This window comes from Sus scrofa, chromosome 8 (assembly GCF_000003025.6).
Source record: "Sus scrofa isolate TJ Tabasco breed Duroc chromosome 8, Sscrofa11.1, whole genome shotgun sequence".
Lineage (NCBI taxonomy): Eukaryota > Metazoa > Chordata > Mammalia > Artiodactyla > Suidae > Sus > Sus scrofa.
In genome coordinates, this window is record NC_010450.4 from 38,458,515 (window position 1) to 38,475,603 (window position 17,089).

Here is a 17,089-nt window from a genome sequence, read left to right on the forward strand (position 1 = left end):
TCTTTTTAGGGCTGCACCCGTGGCATATGGAGGTTCCCAGGCTAGGGGTCTAATCAGAGCTGTAGCTGCCGGCCTACACCACAGCCACAGCAATGTCAGATCCAAGTTGCATCTGTGACCTACATCACAGCCGGATCCTTAACCCACTAAGTGAGGCCAGGGATCGAACCTGCATCCTCACAGATAGGAGGCTGGGTTCCTAATCTGCTGAGCCACAGCAGGAACTCCAGTATTCTCCTTTTTAAGTAGTAACTTAATTGTGCTTCAACCACATCTGTCCCTAATAAGTTCAAAAAACAAACCTGTCTAAAACTTTTGAACTTAGACATGTCAGCTGTCAACTTTTGGCTAAACATTATCAGAAAGAAGTTTTGACATCACATTAAAATATCTCCCTGAAAGTAAGTATCATCAGAAATGTTTATTAAAAGATACCTGAGCTTGACTGCTTAAAAACAGAAACCACATGTTTCAAAAATGTAGTTAACTGCTCAGCACTCTTTATGCTAGGATTCTTGGCAGAAACATCCTCATGGTTCCAAAGAGGCCCTCTTTTTCTGAAAACAGAGAACAGATTAATTCCCTTGGTTTTTAACAGATATTCAAGTTTTACTCATACTCACCTAACACATGCTTTTGCAATTAGAAAGGACAGCAGTTGAATAAATCAAACAGCATGTCACACAGTCTACGATTATTATGTACCTGGATGTGCAATGAGCTAGAGCAAGCAGAGGAAGATACACGTTACCCATAATTTCAAAGTCTTCCATCACCACAGTCAAACTGTCACAGAGGTAGCAGGAAAAGATGACAGATGTGACCAGGTGAGAAGAGTACTGGTTACTGCTTATGTATTATGGGTCGAGACATTGTAATTTGTGGAGGCTAGACTGTATTTAGACTGTCATGCAAAGAAAAGAATTTATAAGCTGAAACTACAGGAAAAGTTTAGGCCAGAATAACATCCTGTGGATTCTTTCTTTAAAAGATCTTTGTGTTCTCAAGGCCACCACCTTGGTTAAAGAGAGTTAAGCTCATTACCACAGGCCCAAAGTATCCTGAAAAAAATATGGTCACACTGCCTCTAGTCCCTAATGTTTCTAACTTATTATCTACTTTGCTATGAGAATGATTGTTTTCTCAACATATTTATTTAACTGGACCCCCACCCTCTCCATCCAGCTCAAAGATTTTTGATAACATCTCCTTTCTTGAAAGATCTATAACCTTGAAAGATCTATAACCGGGGGCCAGGTTAGGGCCCCCCAGTTTGAATTCTCCCAAGCTTTCTCGTCTAGAAACTCTTCCCTTAGCATCACATTCAGACTGGATTACTCACCATTTCCAAGGACACCTGTATTCTCAACCTTTGGAGATTTTGCTCTTATTGGGGAAATACCAGCCTCTTTCTCCCCATCTATGTTTCATCCTTACTAAGAGTGCTTTGCAAAGAGTAGACCAGAAATATTTGATACTGATGGGTAACACAGCTAATGACAGCAGACTATAATATTTTCATATAATACTGTATTCTCTTTGGCACTCAGTATCCAGACATGACTAAGGCTCTCCTCAGGTACCATTGTGAGCAAACGAAGAAAGTCTCCGGTTGCATCAAGTTTTCTAACTACTGCACGATACAAACTGTCTATTCCAAGTCCAGGACACGTGGGGGAAAAACAAGGTTCGCCGTAGCTGACAAATGAAACGATGCCTTAACACAGACATGTTGCGAGAACAGTGAGAGCCACCAAGATTACCTTGAGGTAATGAATTCCATGAGGGTTTTGACTTTTCCATCCTGCTCTACTGAGAGGTCGACCTCGTTGAGGATGGTGGTGTGCAGATGCGAAATGGCAGCGCTGTTATTTCCTAAGCTGATACTAGAGGAGGTAGAACTTGAGCTGAGCCCTGAGTCGGTCATGGGGGAGGGCTGGTAATCAGGTATAAAATCACTAACACCTGCTGGGAGAGACCCAAGGCTGTGAATGCCCCATGACAGAAAACAAGCTCACGCAATATTTAAAGGTCCCTTAACAGATCCCATGTGACACCTGAGGGAATCTGGAGGTGCTGATGCAGATCCGCGAGCGTGCGCGCGCGCCCTCTGCTGGAGCCTCACAAGCACCAAACTTTATCAACGGAGTTTTTGAGCAACCCCTGTTTTCAGAGCCTCTTATTAAAACTCAAATTACTTAGATTTGCAGTCCTGTGCTGCCATCTGCTGAACCGAGTTGAAACTGGAAGTTTCCCGATATTTGGGCATATTTCTCCAACATCCTAGGTCATTCCCATTTCTATAATGTGACCTGATTTTTAATTTCTTAGGGAAAGGATTTTTATCCTTTCTGCTTCATTTTACTTACAATTTTAAAGTCTATTTGTTAACATTTATGTTATGCTAATTATTAAATAATGCTAAAGGTTATTCCTAATGCCCATACTTATAAAATGGCAAAAGAGGCCCCTAAAAATAAATGACAAATACAAACTATGGAATAGGATAGAAATGCTTTAACATAAAAAAGGCAGCAAACTTTATTCCATTCATCTTGTTTTGTGTGTGTGTGGGGGTGCTATTTTTAGGGCCACACCCATGGCATATGGAGGTTCCCACGCTAGGGGTTGAATCAGAGCTACAGCTGCCAGCCTACGCCACAGCAATGTCAGATCCGAGCGTGTCTGTGACCTATACCACAGCTCACGGCAATGCCAGATCCTTGACCCACTGAGCGAGGCCAGGGGTCGGACCTGAGTCCTCATGGATACTAGTAGGGTTTGTTTCCACTGAGCCACGACAGGAACCCCTATTTCAGTTTTTAAAAACAATTATTTTCTAGATCATCTATTATAAATTGATGATACTGATGAATGAAATACCTAAGTTAGGGCTATTTAGGGAAAAAGACAATATAACTTGAAAAGTAAAAAAATTCACATCCGCAGTGAAATAAATTTTACATTAAATTCATTAATTTGGACCTCACTACTTCAAAACATATAATTTGTAACTCACTAGACTTTAAGATGTATAACATTTGAAATGCCATCAGTATAACTGAGTCGATACAAAATTTTAAATGTCTTCCTTTGTCAATTTTTCAGATCTTGACAGCAGAAGGAATCTAAGACAAGTTCGCCAGCTTTTTCACCACCAGTGCTCACCAAATTGAGCCACTCTTTCATTGTACCTTAAACTGACACGTTGAGAGTTTAACATTTTTATGACGAAGATCTCTAGAAGCAATAGAGATTCAAATTCTCCAAATTTAATGCCTTCTTTTATGGGCTAGTAAATCAAAGTCCATGGTGCTTAGAATAATAAAACTACATTTAGGAGTTCCCGCCGTGGCGCAGTGGTTAACAAATCCAACTAGGAACCATGAGGTTGCGGGTTCGATCCCTGGCCTTGCTCCGTGGGTTAAGGATCTGATGTTGCTGTGAGCTGTGGTGTAGGTCGCAGACGCAGCTCGGATCCCGCGTTGCTGTGGCTGTTGTGTAGGCCGGCGGCTACAGCTCCCATTAGACCCCTAGCCTGGGAACCTCCATATGCCACGGGAACAGCCCTAGAAAAGGCAAAAAGACAAAACAAACAAACAAAAAACAACAACAAAAATTAAACTACATTTAAAATAATGTTCCCTAATGTTTCAACTGTAGTTGACTTTCTCTAATGCAGGACATGAAGGAAGTACGATTCCACTTGCAAACGGTACTTTTAAAGCAAATACCTGTGAAAGTATAATCTAAGTGTGCAATTTGTTTGACTGTAAGCACCCTGGGCTCATTAAACTCCTTGTTCCTGAGAAGGACAGAAGCAACAGTTCGGATGTTACTGTTGGATCCCATCACTATGAGTAAGTGCAGAAGCAGGCGTTTGCAATGTTCATACACCTCAGGGTGGCAGTGGTCAAACCCTAAAAAGAAGAGCAGAAAATCAGCATCAGTAAAGAGAAAGAATGCGTGTTCTTGCTACCATCGCATATGTTAAAAAGAGAAGCAGAAATTACGGAAAACACGTTGGGGAGCATGACACACGGCATCAAGTTTTTTTATCGGCCTCGAGTTTGTGTCCCCTTTTGCGACAGCCTGTGGTCCCATTGGACTGGGGGGAATCAAGACAAGTTTCTCATGCATTTTATGTCTAAAATGTAGTCATCGCTGAGAAACTGTTACTCTGTTACATAACACAAGATGGAACTTTTTAAGGCAAGCCTATTTTTTTTTTCTGCCTAGAATATAACAGAAAGTCAGTAGATGCTTCCTTACTGAAGGAATGAAACAATATATACACAGTACATATCAGGAATTTTTTTTTTTCTTTTTAGGGCCACATCTGTGGCATATGGAGGTTCCCAGGCTAGGGGTCGAATCAGAGCTACAGATGCCAGCCTACACCACAGCCTCAGCAATGCCAGATCTGAGCCACATCTGAGACCTACACCACAGCTCATGGCAATGCCAGATCCTTAACCCACGGAGCGAGGTCAGGGATTGAACCTGTGTCCTCATGGATACTAGTCAGATTTGCTTCTGCTGCGCTATAACGGGAACTACTATATCAGGAAAATTTAAGAGAAGGTAGCCATTTCCTGAAGTCACTTGCTTCAGGAAAGCAATCCTACAAGCGTGGAAAGTGTTGGCAATATAATGGATTCCATGTGTTTGTTTCAAAGGGCACAACAGAGTTTTAGATGTGATAATCAGACTGTCCCCAATCTAAATCTTTTGGGAAACTGACCCCTTTTCAATTATCCATTTACTCTGAAAGTTTCCAGTCCCAGAGGTAAATTAAATTTACTCTTGTTATAGCATTTTTCCTACTGGAGGGTAAGTGTGTTTTTGTGTACAATATGACAGACCATATGATAGGAATAGGAATGGGCATAATAGACTTGTTTGTAGTTAAAGAGAAGCTAGGAATAACTCCCCTCTGGACTGTAAGAATCACAGTAAAAAGTGTCATGGAAATAACATATAAAAAATAGGCAAAGAAACATATTGAAACTTCCTTGAAATTGCATTGTCTTTCCCACTGTGGAAAACAATATGGAAGTTCCTCAAAAAATGAAAAATAGATCTATTATGTGATCCAGCAATTCCACTCCTGGCTATACATCCAAAGAAAACAAAAATACTAGAAAAGATACATGTACCCCAATGTTCACAGCAGCATTATTTACAACAGCGAAGAAATAGAAGCAACCTAAGTGTCCATCAATAGATGAGTGGATAAATAAAATGTGGTGCATACACATACACACAGGAATACTACACAGCCATAAAAAAGAATGAAATAAGGCCATGTGCAACAACATGGTGGACCTGGAGGGAATTATGCTTAGTGAAGTAAGCCAGACAAAAAAAAGACAAATACTCTATGTTATCACTTATGTGTGAAATCTAAAAAACAAAACAAACTAGTGAATACAGCAGAACAGAAGCCAACTCACAGAGATGGAAAACAACCTAGTGGTTTCCAGTGGGGAGAAGGAAGGGAGGAGGGGCAAGATAGGGGTTGGGAACTAAGAGCTACAAACCACCCTGCATAAAATAAATAACTTAAAGGATATACTGTACACCACAGGCAATACAGCCAATATTTGGCAATAAATACGAATGGAGTAGGATCTATAAAAATTTTGAAGCACTATTTATACACTTGAAACTAACACTGTGACTCCACTCTACCCCAACAAAAAATAAGTAAAGAAATGCAACCGGTTCAAACCAAATGAACAAACCACACTGCCTTGCAATTATCCCAAAAATAAAAAATGAAGGAATAAGACCCCCATATTTATTACCTATAAAAATGGCATGAAGCAGAAGATGGAGGTAGCTTCCCCATTCCACCTTCACACTATGATCAATGATCAGATCCGTCAAAAGGATCATGGCTATGTTACACCTGTGACAAACAAGAGCATTATTTTTATTTTTATTATTATTATTATTTTTTGTCTTTTTGCTATTTCTTGGGCCGCTCCCATGGTATATGGAGGTTCCCAGGCTAGGGGTTGAATCGGAGCTGCAGCCACCGGCCTACGCCAGAGCCACAGCAACACGGGATCCGAGGCATGTCTGCAACCTACACCACAGCTCACGGCAATGCCAGATCCTTAACCCACTGAGCAAGGGCAGGGACCGAACCCACAACCTCATGGTTCCTAGTCGGATTCGTTAACCACTGCGCCACGACGGGAACTCCAGCATTATTAATCTTTCACTAGAGGAAACCCAGAGGAAGTCTTGTGCAAATGACTTGAAGATTTTAATATTGTATTTTACAGAAAAATACAACGTTCTCAAGAAAAAAAAAGAAGAAAGAGAAGTACAGCAGAAGAAACCTTGTTAAGTGATAGTTCTAGAAAAAAACGTATCTGCTAAGGGCACCTCAAAATCAAGGGCCATATTTTCTTCATCTTCAGCCCTAATACCTAGCACACTGCTTGCCACATAGTAGGTGTTCGATTCACGTTTGGTACATTAATAAATTTTGAAAGAACACAGTTAACGGTGCGATGGGGATTTTTTTGCTAGGCGGAAGTCAGCTTAATTCCAACTACTAGTGCCTACGCCCAGAACATAGTATTTTGTTCAGATGTAGTAACTGGGTCCCAGAAAGGTCAAGTAACTATGCCAGACACCCAGAAAAGCAGCAGCAGCAGAAATAGATTCCATAATGTTAAGGGTAAACAGAATTTTGAGTTTTTAGATCTCTTAAAATCTAAACACACTGATCGAAGTTGAAAGCAAGAAGGTTGCTCGTACTCTGCGTTGTCAGATAGCGTAAAGAAAGCCGAAAGTGTTAAGCAGATTTGGCTCATATGAAATAGGAATGACGCTGGGGTCCACCTGTGAAGAGGTAATCCAGGTGATGACGTTTCGGGCAAGTAATCCACCAGTGGTGACCAGCAGCCTCCAGCTGGTGGGAAGGGTAGTGGCTCTCCTTGATTATGCTCCATCACTTTCAGGCGCCAATTAGAATAAAGTGGCATTGAATCACCTATCAAAATAAAATGATCTCATTGTCTACACCATCTACGTTCTGCCAATATAAGCAAACTCTAGTAAGACACCAACTATGTATAGCATTGGCAAGTGATACAAAGGATTTCCCACTATGTTGACATACGTTTGCGAGGAAGACCTGGGTACTAGAATATTATCAGAGTAAGCAAATCAGAGCGAGAAGAGAGCTATCCAGTCAGGTTCCATTCTTTATATCAAAACAAAACTCCACGAGCACTTGGTCGTGAGCCCATCACTGATGTCCAAGCTATGAGACCACATTGTAGGTAAAGCTGCCTTGTAACAAGGGCCTTCTGGTCAGTTACTCAGTTCTAAATTTCCTGAAACAGGGCCGATACAAACCCATCTTCAAAGGAAATCTGCTCTACCGCAGTGGGGCTGCAGGGTGCAGTAAAAAAGCCCATCAGGACATGTGAGTTCTGTGTGACGTGGGTAAGTCACTTAACCTCTCTGGACCTCAGTTCCATCACATGCAAAATGAGGAGATTGGACCAGATCATCTTCAGGGTCCCTTCCCAGTCTGAAGGCTTGTTTGTGTTCTTATTCCACCCCACCACAGTGTTACAGTGAGACTCAGATTATTCATTTTGCAACTGCAAGGGAGACATTTTAGTAAAGCATGAATCCGTGGTGAAAGATCATACCTACTCGAAAAAGCAACCTGTTGCCACTGTCTGTTCTATGATTCTTCTCGAGAACTAATTCATTTTTTTGGCCTTACCCACAGTAAGTGGACGTTCCCGGGCCAGGGATTGAATCTGTGCCATGGCAGTGACAATGCCAGATCCTTAACCCACTGAGCCACCAGGGAACTCCTTGACAACGAATTCTTATATGCCTTTTGATTTATTTACAGAGAACCTGTGCTTTGAAAACATATTTCCCCCACTTTCATTGCTTCTTAACATTAAGACATTTCACATTATGTTGGAACACCACTAGTGGCAGTTCAATACTCGTCTTAAAAACAATTAACTGGAAGAATATATTTATTAACATTAATACACCTGGCCATGGTAGGTATAAAAAAGAAACATTTGGAATGTATTACTTTTTTCTTCTTCATAAGATCCTCCAGAGCTGCTACTGTATCGAGATTCTAGTCTGTGATGTTGACGATTTAAATGACTGTTTAGTCCACTGTAGATGTCTAGATGCACATAGCTAGGGGAATGATCGTTGAAGTTAGTCACAGTTCATGGCAAAAGAGTATTTGCACTTTATGGTGCATTTTCTATGTTTAAAAAAGAACAGTACACAAAACACTCAAGTTTACTATGATATATATGAATTTCTACCACCCAATTCAAAACCTTAAGCTTTGAGGGCAAGTATTTCTATGGGATGAGTTTTCTTAAATTGGTGTGCTAATAACATGCTGGTGAAATCTATTTCATATAAAAAAGGCAGAGTAAATATCCACTTTGGAAAGTTTAAAACATGCAGGAGCACAAAAAGCGAGCGATCATACTCATCATTGCTACATTTTAAAAAATCAAGCATGCCAGCATCTTTGATCTTAAGTAGTTAATGGGGACGATTTCTTTTTTTTTCTTTTTTCCTTTTTTTTCTTTTCTTTTTTTTGTCTTTTTAGGGCCGCACCCACAGTATATGGAGGTTCCCAGGCTAGGGGTCGAATCGGAGCGATAGCTGCTGGCCCACACCACAGCCATAGCAACGTGGGATCTGAGCTGCATCTGCAACCTACACCACAGCTCACGGCAATAGTGGATCCTTGACCCACTCACTGAGTGAGGCCAGGGATTGAACCTGCATCCTCATGGATGCTAGTCAGATTTGTTTCTGCTGAGCCACGACGGAAATTCTGACAGTTTCTAACATGGAAATATATTTTGCTAGAATTTCAACACAATGACATATATATTCAAATGTGGAAATGATCATTTATTCTGATGACAATCAATATCTGAGAAACTGAAAGGCTAAGGGAGAGCAGAGAAGTACTTACCTCTCTTCAATATTCTCTTTTATGGGCTTATTATCGGAATTGCCATCCATGGGAGCCACCATTGTATTGCTACTAGAAGTAGTTCCTATAATCAGAAATAAAATCAAATTGGTGAATTTAAAGCCTGAGATAACTCAATAAGAACAAAAGATTTCAAATTGTAAATGTCAAAACTCCTTGAAAATGAGAAGGTGATTTTTTTTTTTCCTTTAAATAGCCATACCTGCAGCATATGGAAGATCATAGGCCAGGAATTGAATCCAAGCTGCAGCTGCTGGCCTATGCCACAGCTGCAGCAATGCGGGATCCTTCACCCACTGTGCCAGGCTGGAGATTGAACCCATGCCTCTGCAGAGACCTGAGCAGCTACAGTGACAATGCTGGATCCTTAACTCACTGCACCACAGTGGAAACTCCCAGAGAAGATGATTTTTAAAAAGAAATGTACTCTGAAGGGCCATGAAGGAAGGATACAGCAACAAATGATGGATGTTGGAAAATAAATGGACAAGAAGTAATCAAGTGCTAAGATGCCTGAATCCAGAGCTCTTAGGGGAAGAAACCAAGAAGCTTCTATATCTATATGGCTGAACCTCCAAAAGGCTCAGGAATTAGCGGCCTCAAGTTCTTCCAGGAAGTAGGGATTGAAGGAGGTGCTAAAAATGTCAGGATTGGTTGAAAATCTATTTCAGAAGTAGCTGGTCCCCAAGACCTACCCCCACGCCTCTTGTAAGTGGCTGTCTTCCCTCTCTTCCAGAAGTCTTTTCTGAGGACAGTAGGTCAGAAGGTTTCTGTACTAGGGCACACCATATACAGGTGAAAGAGGCAGTACTTTATTGAGAATATGAGGACTAAGAAAAAACATACAGACATACTGAAATTTGAGATCAGACCCCCTTGCAACCTTCTTACCCCAATGAGCCACCAAAGGCTTGAGGAATGTGTGTGTGTGTGTATCTATGGATTATATGTAATTGGACACACATCCATACCCCTATATCCTCTACTCTAGGGAGATGACTGCAAGAGTTTTCTCTCAGGAATCTAATCAGTACAAGAGAAAAGACCTATAGACACTTAGATCAATGAAATCATCATGCAACAGAGGACAAAATCAGTAAGTTCCATATATACCTACAGAATATCCAATCAACTTTTCTTTTAAAATGATTTTAATTTTTTCCATTATAATTGGTTTACCAATTATAATTTTCAATGTTTCACTGTTTATGAAAAGATAGGTCTAGAGTTGGTAGGTTTTTGAGGAAAGCTATAATTAAGACAAATCAGGAGTTCCTGTTGTGGCTCAGTGGTAATGAACCCGAATGGTGTCCATGAGGATGCGGATTTGATCCCTGGCCTCACTCAGTGGGTTAAGGATCCGGTGTTATGGTGAGCTGTGGTGGAGGCTGCAGATGCAGCTTGGATCCTGTGTGGCTGTGGCTGTGGCTGTGGTATAGATCGGCAGCTGTAGCTCTGATTTGACCTCCAGCCTGGGAACTTTCATATGCCATGAGTGTGGCCCTAAAAAGCAAAAACAAAAAACAAAAACAAAAAAACAAAAAACAAGACAAATCAAAACAAACAGCAACAAAAGAAAAAAGAACTTTTACTGGGAGAAGGGTAGTTCAACCATGAAAGACGAATGGGACACTACTAAAAAAAAATCTAATTAAAAAAACACTCTCATACTTCAATTTTAAAAACCATAAAAAAGATATAGCATAAAAGATTTCTAATTATAAAACAATGGTATTAACATCACCAAAACATTTAATATAAACTGAATGACAAAAACATTCACAGAAATTTAATCTTTAACAGCTCAGATATCATATCAATTTTCAATGGAAATGATTCCTTAAGGGATGCACTTTCTTCAACTCAAAATACTGCAATAATTATATGTATATACATAAAAGTATATACATTTACATCAATGGATATTTTGTATAATAGATACCCACATAATTATAATATGAAATTACATGGTAATTTCAATAGTGAGCATTTTCTATATTTACATCCTACTTATACTCGTTTTATAAAAGCATTTGTTGTCTAGGGATATATAAATGTATATTCTGGTTCAGAACAAGTATGCAAATATGTTTTCCTCTATCATATCATGAACACTTACATTTGAGGATTTACCAAGTTTTACTCATATGAGGATTTATAAAGTTTTGTCAAGTTAGATGCTTGACTCACATTTGCTTATTTTCTTTATGATGACTTTTCAAGCAAACACTTGCTAAAATGAACAATCATGGAAAACTTTCTCTCTTGATCAAAATTAAACAGTGTGGGGAGTTCCCCTTGTAGCACAGCAGAAACAAATCCGACGAGGAACCATGAGGTTGCTGGTTCGATCCCTGGCCTTGCTCAGTGGGTTAAGGATCTGGCATTGCCCTGAGCTGTGGTGTACGTCACAGATGTGGCTCGGATCTGGCGTTGCTGTGGCTGTGGTGTAGACCAGCAGCCATGGCTCCGATTCAACCCCTAGCCTGGGAACCTCCATAGGCTGAGGGTGCGGCCATAAAAAGCAGGGGGGAAAGAAAAAAGAAAGAAAGAAAAAAAAGAAAAAAAAAAAAAACCAGAAACAAAGCAAACAGTGTGAACCAAGTTCTCACCTGAGGTGACGGAAGGGATTTTGTAACTGGAAGTGATGCGGTAGTAGGGGGGATTATCCATGTGGGTGACGCCCGAACTGACAGGGTCCGTCAGCTGAAGTTCACTCACCAGTTCTTCCAGCAACTGCATTGTTTTGTCTCTACCTAAATAGACAATAACTTTCTTCACCTGTCACAGAAGAAATCGTTTGGAAGAGAAAAAGCACAAGTTTTATCTCACCGACTTGAGACAGATTTTATCAGAGTTCGTTCAACTTTAAGTGGTAGAAGAATAAGCACAATCTCAATGCAAAGAGACATCAATCAGCAATCAGACATGGATCAGCCTTATAAACACTGCTCTGCCCGCCCTCCAATCCTCAACATCTTGATGGGATGACCTGACTGTATTGTTTCATGGTGTCCATAAAGTTAGCTGCTTCCTTTATGTGTTGCTTTTTTTTTTTTTCCTTCGGAAAAGCTAATGTGCCTTTCCTATACATCAGTTTCTTTTTTCAATAGGAAAGCTTTCAATTAAAACCATCCTAAGAGTTTCCTCATATTGTTATTCAGTCAGCCTTGAAGCACAGGATTTTATCTTTTCTTCTGCCGTTGCCATTCTCTGGATTCAACCAGCAATATCAAGCGGTGGTGAAGAGCAAGGGTCTAGAACTAAGCTACAACTCGAATGACAGTCTGGATGGGGGTGTGGATGGCACTTTTACTAGCTATGTGACCTGGGACATTCCCCTCTGTTCTCTCTTCTGCAATTGGGGACAACAGCACCTCCTTCGTACAGTCGTTGGAATGAAATAAATTAAAATCTATAAAGCGCTTAAAAACACCTAGCACCCAGCATGAGTTAATGAAGTGAAAAAAAAATTTCAGCATATACTCTTTAAAAGTCTGTTTTAGTAATGTGTATTATTGAAATAGGTTGATTAGTAAACAGTCTCTTTTTTTTCCCCTCCCTACTTCAATCCTCATTACTCAGAATGTGGTCCTTGTAGAATAGGCTTCATCATCTGGAAACTTCTAGAAATACAGAATCTCAGGCCCTGCTCCTAACTCTAGAATCGGAACCAGAACAAGATCCCCAGATGACTCATGTGCACGCAGATGTATGAGAAGCTCTGCCTTAGATGGCCCCTTGCCAAATCTTAAAACATGCTTTATCATATCATAAAAACCTGATTGCCCTTACCTGATGCTAACCGACTTTCCACAGTCAGCTCTTCATCTACCCAACCCACTGTATTTGCTAATTCTCTGTTCTCAAGTTCAATCCCTTCTGACCAGTTCAGTGCATTTCTGCCTCTGCACCTTTGCCCTAATCGTGTCAAGTCTTCAAGCCCCACGCCCACCCTTAGCTACACTGCCTGCCCAAGAAGAAGCTTCCACTAACTTTTTACCAAACGGGTTGGGTTGGAATTCCAGCTCTATTATAAAGACAGAGCTAAACGGCTGTGTGACTTTGAGGAAATCCCTCTTCCCTCTGCCTTATTTTCTTCATCTATAAAACTGCAGCAATGTTACCAGACTCACAGATTTCTTCTGGAAATCAAATAACACGTACGAAGTGCTTGTACCATGCCTGGCCTATAACAATGATATTTAAGAAGAAATGATAACTAAGAAGTTACTATTTTTATTGTTGTCATTAAGAATAGCTCTTAAACATTTTTGGGGGGTTGCATTCATGGCATGCAGAAGTTCCCAGGCCAGGGCCTGAACCCAAGCCACAGTAGTGACAATGCTGGATCCTCAACTTGCTAGGTCACCAGGAAATTTACTCATTCAACCAATTAAGGGGACTTTCTATGTGTCAGGCATGAGCCCAGGCTCCAGCAAGACGGCAATGAACCAAACGAAAATTACTGCTCTTTAGGAGTGGACTGACTGAGGCAAAAAGCTAACAGATATAATAAGTTTGATGACAAGTGCTAGGAAAATCAATGAAAAGAAGGAAAGGAAAAGAAGAGTGTGGGTGGGGCATTTACAATTTTAGACAAGATGACCAGCAAAGGTGTCAATGAGGACTGACATCCAAGGAAACACGAGAAGGAGGTACAGGAATGAGCCACGTGGCTGTCAGGGGAGAGAGGAGAGTAAGCGCCAAGACCCGTAGGTGGGATGCTTGGTGTGAGGGCAGGGGTCAGTGTGGCTGGGGGTGGGGTGGGGCTGAGGGAGACTATCAGGACGTGGTCAGAGAGGTATTGTGGGGTCCTGCTGATTTGTGCCATACACTCACCTTCCTCTGAAGGCCTCTCCATGAAAAGTAATTCTGTGACATGCCTTCAGAACAATGCTTTCAGGAATCAAGTTAGCTGGGGAAATGCTGGGTAAAGCAAAGCTATATGCTGGTTCAAGTATATGCAAACTAGTAAATCTAGGATGCAAACTAGTATATCTAGGATGGACAAACAAGGTCCTACTGTTGGCACAGGGAACTACATGCATATCCTATGATAAACCACAATGGAAAAGAAAATATATTTGTATAGCTGAATCCCGTTGCTGTACAATAGAAATTAAGACAACATTGTAAATCAGCTATACTTCAATAAAATTAAAAATGAAACAGTAGATGCAAACTACTGCATTTGGAGTGGATAAGCAATGAGATCCTGCTGTATAGCACAGGGAACTGTATCTAATCACTTGTGATGGAACATGATGGAGGATAATGTGAGGAAAAGAACGTGTATATATGTATATATATTTATCTGGGTCCCTTTGCTGTACAGCAGAAATTGACAGAACATTATAAATCAACTATAATAAAAATTTAAAAATGCATAAATAAAAAAATTTTAAAAAGTAAGATCTGCTGAAAGAGCTTGCAGCCATATTCTGTAGAGCTAGTCTTCTGTGGAATATACTTTAAGGAGATGCTACCATGTGAGTGAGAATTCTATCTACACGTATACAATGTGTGTGTTTACATGTATGTATATATATATTCAGTTTAATATTCATGTTTGATAGTTTCATATTGTTCTCTTAACTTGAGCAGATTTAAGTACTGCTTCCCCCCCTAGAAGGCAAAGACTACTCTATTCTTCACTGTTTATCTCCTAGCATGCCTTTCCCTGCTTCCAGAAGCTTTAGGGCATAATTCCACAGGCACTTAACTCTCACTTCCCTTCCTGCTCTAACATCCCAGCGCCAGCTCCTAATAGGGACAATTATTAAAACCCTAAGTTTTGTGGTCTCTACTTCTAGATGGCGTTCTCTCAGTGTCATCTCTAATCTGCCCAGACAGTGGTGGTTCCATGGTTACCCACTCTCGGGACAACTCTGCAATTTTCCTCTGTGGCTCTTATCATGACTGTACTTTCTCACCTTACTGATGTATTCAGGAAATAAATTAGGTACAGGTTCAAAAAAGTCTGCAACAGCCATCAGATTATAAGGCTCAGAACCTAGAAGAGCACCTGGCTTGTAGTAAAGCCAGATGGAATTTGTTAAATGAATCGGTGAATACACCCTTTGCTATTTCCTGACTGTTTTCCTGGTCCTTGCTTTGCCTCTGCTGGTCCACTGCTGCCCAGACTCTGATATCATAAGACACTGGATAAACATATATTTAAAAAAAGAGGAGTAAAGGAACTCAAACACATACGTAAGGCAAAAGGCTTGGTTCACTATTCACTCCGCAAATGCTGATCAGAAAGTGCAGAATTATTTTCAGGTTTTTCGGCCAGCCGTCTGCAAGTGTGGTCCACACATTCTCCACCTCTGACCATGCCAGCTCATCACCATACTGGATGCAGGAAACACAGCACACACTTCAGTAATGACTGTCTATTCACTACCAAACTTGCCACCTCAAGAAATACTAGAAAATCATGTTTTTTGTTTTGTTTTTGGGTTTTTTTTGTCCTTTTTTTTTTGCCATTTCTTGGGCTGCTCTCGTGGCATACAGAGGTTCCCAGGTTAGGGGTCGAATCGGAGCTGGAGCTGCCGGCCTGCACCACAGCCACAGCAACTCAGGATCCGAGCTGTGTCTGCGACCTACACCACAGCTCATGGCACCGCCAGATCCTTAACCCACTGAGTGAGGCCAGGGATTGAACCCACAACCTCATGGTTCCTAGTCGGATTCGTTAACCACTGTGCCATGATGGGAACTCCTAGGAAATCATGTTTTTATAGATAGCTTTAATCTTTAGAGGAAGAATCATGTCTTTCAAAAAATCTGAATGCAAATATCATTAATCACCTATGATTTTAGCTGCTCCTCAGAGAGATATTTTATATCTAATGAGAAGTTTTTTTTTAAAGAAAGGAACTTTTTTATAATTCATGCTTGTTTGGTTATCACAGGATTATCTAACTTCTTCCCCCCCCCCCGTTTTTTTTTCTTTGTCTTTTCTAGGGCTACACCCGTAGCATTTGGAGGTTCCCAGGCTAGGGGTTGAATCAGAGCTGTAGCTGCTGGCTTACACCACAGTCACAGCAACATAGGATCTGAGCCTCGTCTTCAACCTACACCACAGCTCACGGCAATGCCAGATCCTTAACCCACTGAGCGAGGCCAGGGATCAAACCTGTAACCTCATGGTTACCAGTTGGATTCGTTTCCACTGGGCCACAATTATCTAATTTCTTCATCTATTTCTAACCTGTTTCTTCCTCCTAACTCGTTAATTCTGGGCAGCAACTGCTAACACAAAATCCCTTTTACCTTTGCTGTCATGTACATCAGATTATTCAACACCATGGCCGTGGCTTGCGGGGATCCCCAGCCTTCTCCTCGTAACCAGCGCCTGCTAGTCACCATAAGTTCTCGGTCTTTTAAGGAATCATCTTCATCTTCCTCATGTCGCCTTGCTGTGGGCAAAGGTTTTAAGTCCACCAACTCGATGTTGTTCATCCACGGTAACAGATAGTGCAGCATAACTTGCCTCCCAGCAGGATGTGCTGTCTGAATTCTCTGGCTTATCTCTGAAATTATAACCAAGTCAAAGAGGCAATAGCTGATATAACTTTGGTTTCCTTTGATTGGTAATGAATTTAAATTGTAAAGCCTTTTTAATTCTTAAAAAACAGCCACCAGATCTTACTCCTTACACTTGTAAAGATTTAATAAGAAATTGCAGGAGTTCCCGTCGTGGCGCGGTGGTTAACGAATCCGACTAGGAACCATGAGGTTGCGGGTTCGGTCCCTGCCCTTGCTCAGTGGATTAACGATCCGGCGTTGCCGTGAGCTGTGGTGTAGGTTGCAGACGTGGCTCGGATCCCACGTTGCTGTGGCTCTGGCATAGGCCAGTAGCTACAGCTCCGATTCGACCCCTAGCCTGGGAACCTCCATATGCCGCGGGAGCGGCCCAAGAAATAGCAAAAAGACAAAAAAAAAAAAAAAAAAAAAAAAAGAAATTGCAGTATCATGGTAGGTCAGGATTAAGCATTTACATGAGAAGAAAAAAAATTCTAGGAGTTCCCGTCGTGGCTCGGTGGTTAGCAA

General features: G+C 41.0%; 1 protein-coding gene across 14 annotated transcripts in view; it reads right to left on the reverse strand.

Moving 5' to 3' along the window:
- FRYL (FRY like transcription coactivator) overlaps nt 1-17,089 on the reverse strand; it is a 350,059-nt gene that overhangs the window by 62,735 nt on the left and 270,235 nt on the right. For 9 of the 14 annotated variants that reach the window (XM_021101186.1, XM_021101187.1, XM_021101185.1 and 6 more), the window contains 10 exons: nt 16,310-16,569; nt 15,245-15,385; nt 11,641-11,809; nt 9,008-9,092; nt 8,090-8,202; nt 6,862-7,012; nt 5,811-5,914; nt 3,735-3,920; nt 1,764-1,968; nt 436-557 (listed from right to left, as the gene is read on the reverse strand). In XM_021101186.1, coding sequence (XP_020956845.1) covers nt 436-557; nt 1,764-1,968; nt 3,735-3,920; nt 5,811-5,914; nt 6,862-7,012; nt 8,090-8,202; nt 9,008-9,092; nt 11,641-11,809; nt 15,245-15,385; nt 16,310-16,569 — 1,536 coding nt within the window. The remainder of the gene's footprint in view (nt 1-435; nt 558-1,763; nt 1,969-3,734; nt 3,921-5,810; nt 5,915-6,861; nt 7,013-8,089; nt 8,203-9,007; nt 9,093-11,640; nt 11,810-15,244; nt 15,386-16,309; nt 16,570-17,089) is intronic. The other 5 variants (XM_021101188.1, XM_021101182.1, XM_021101176.1 and 2 more) reach the window with 1 other exon arrangement.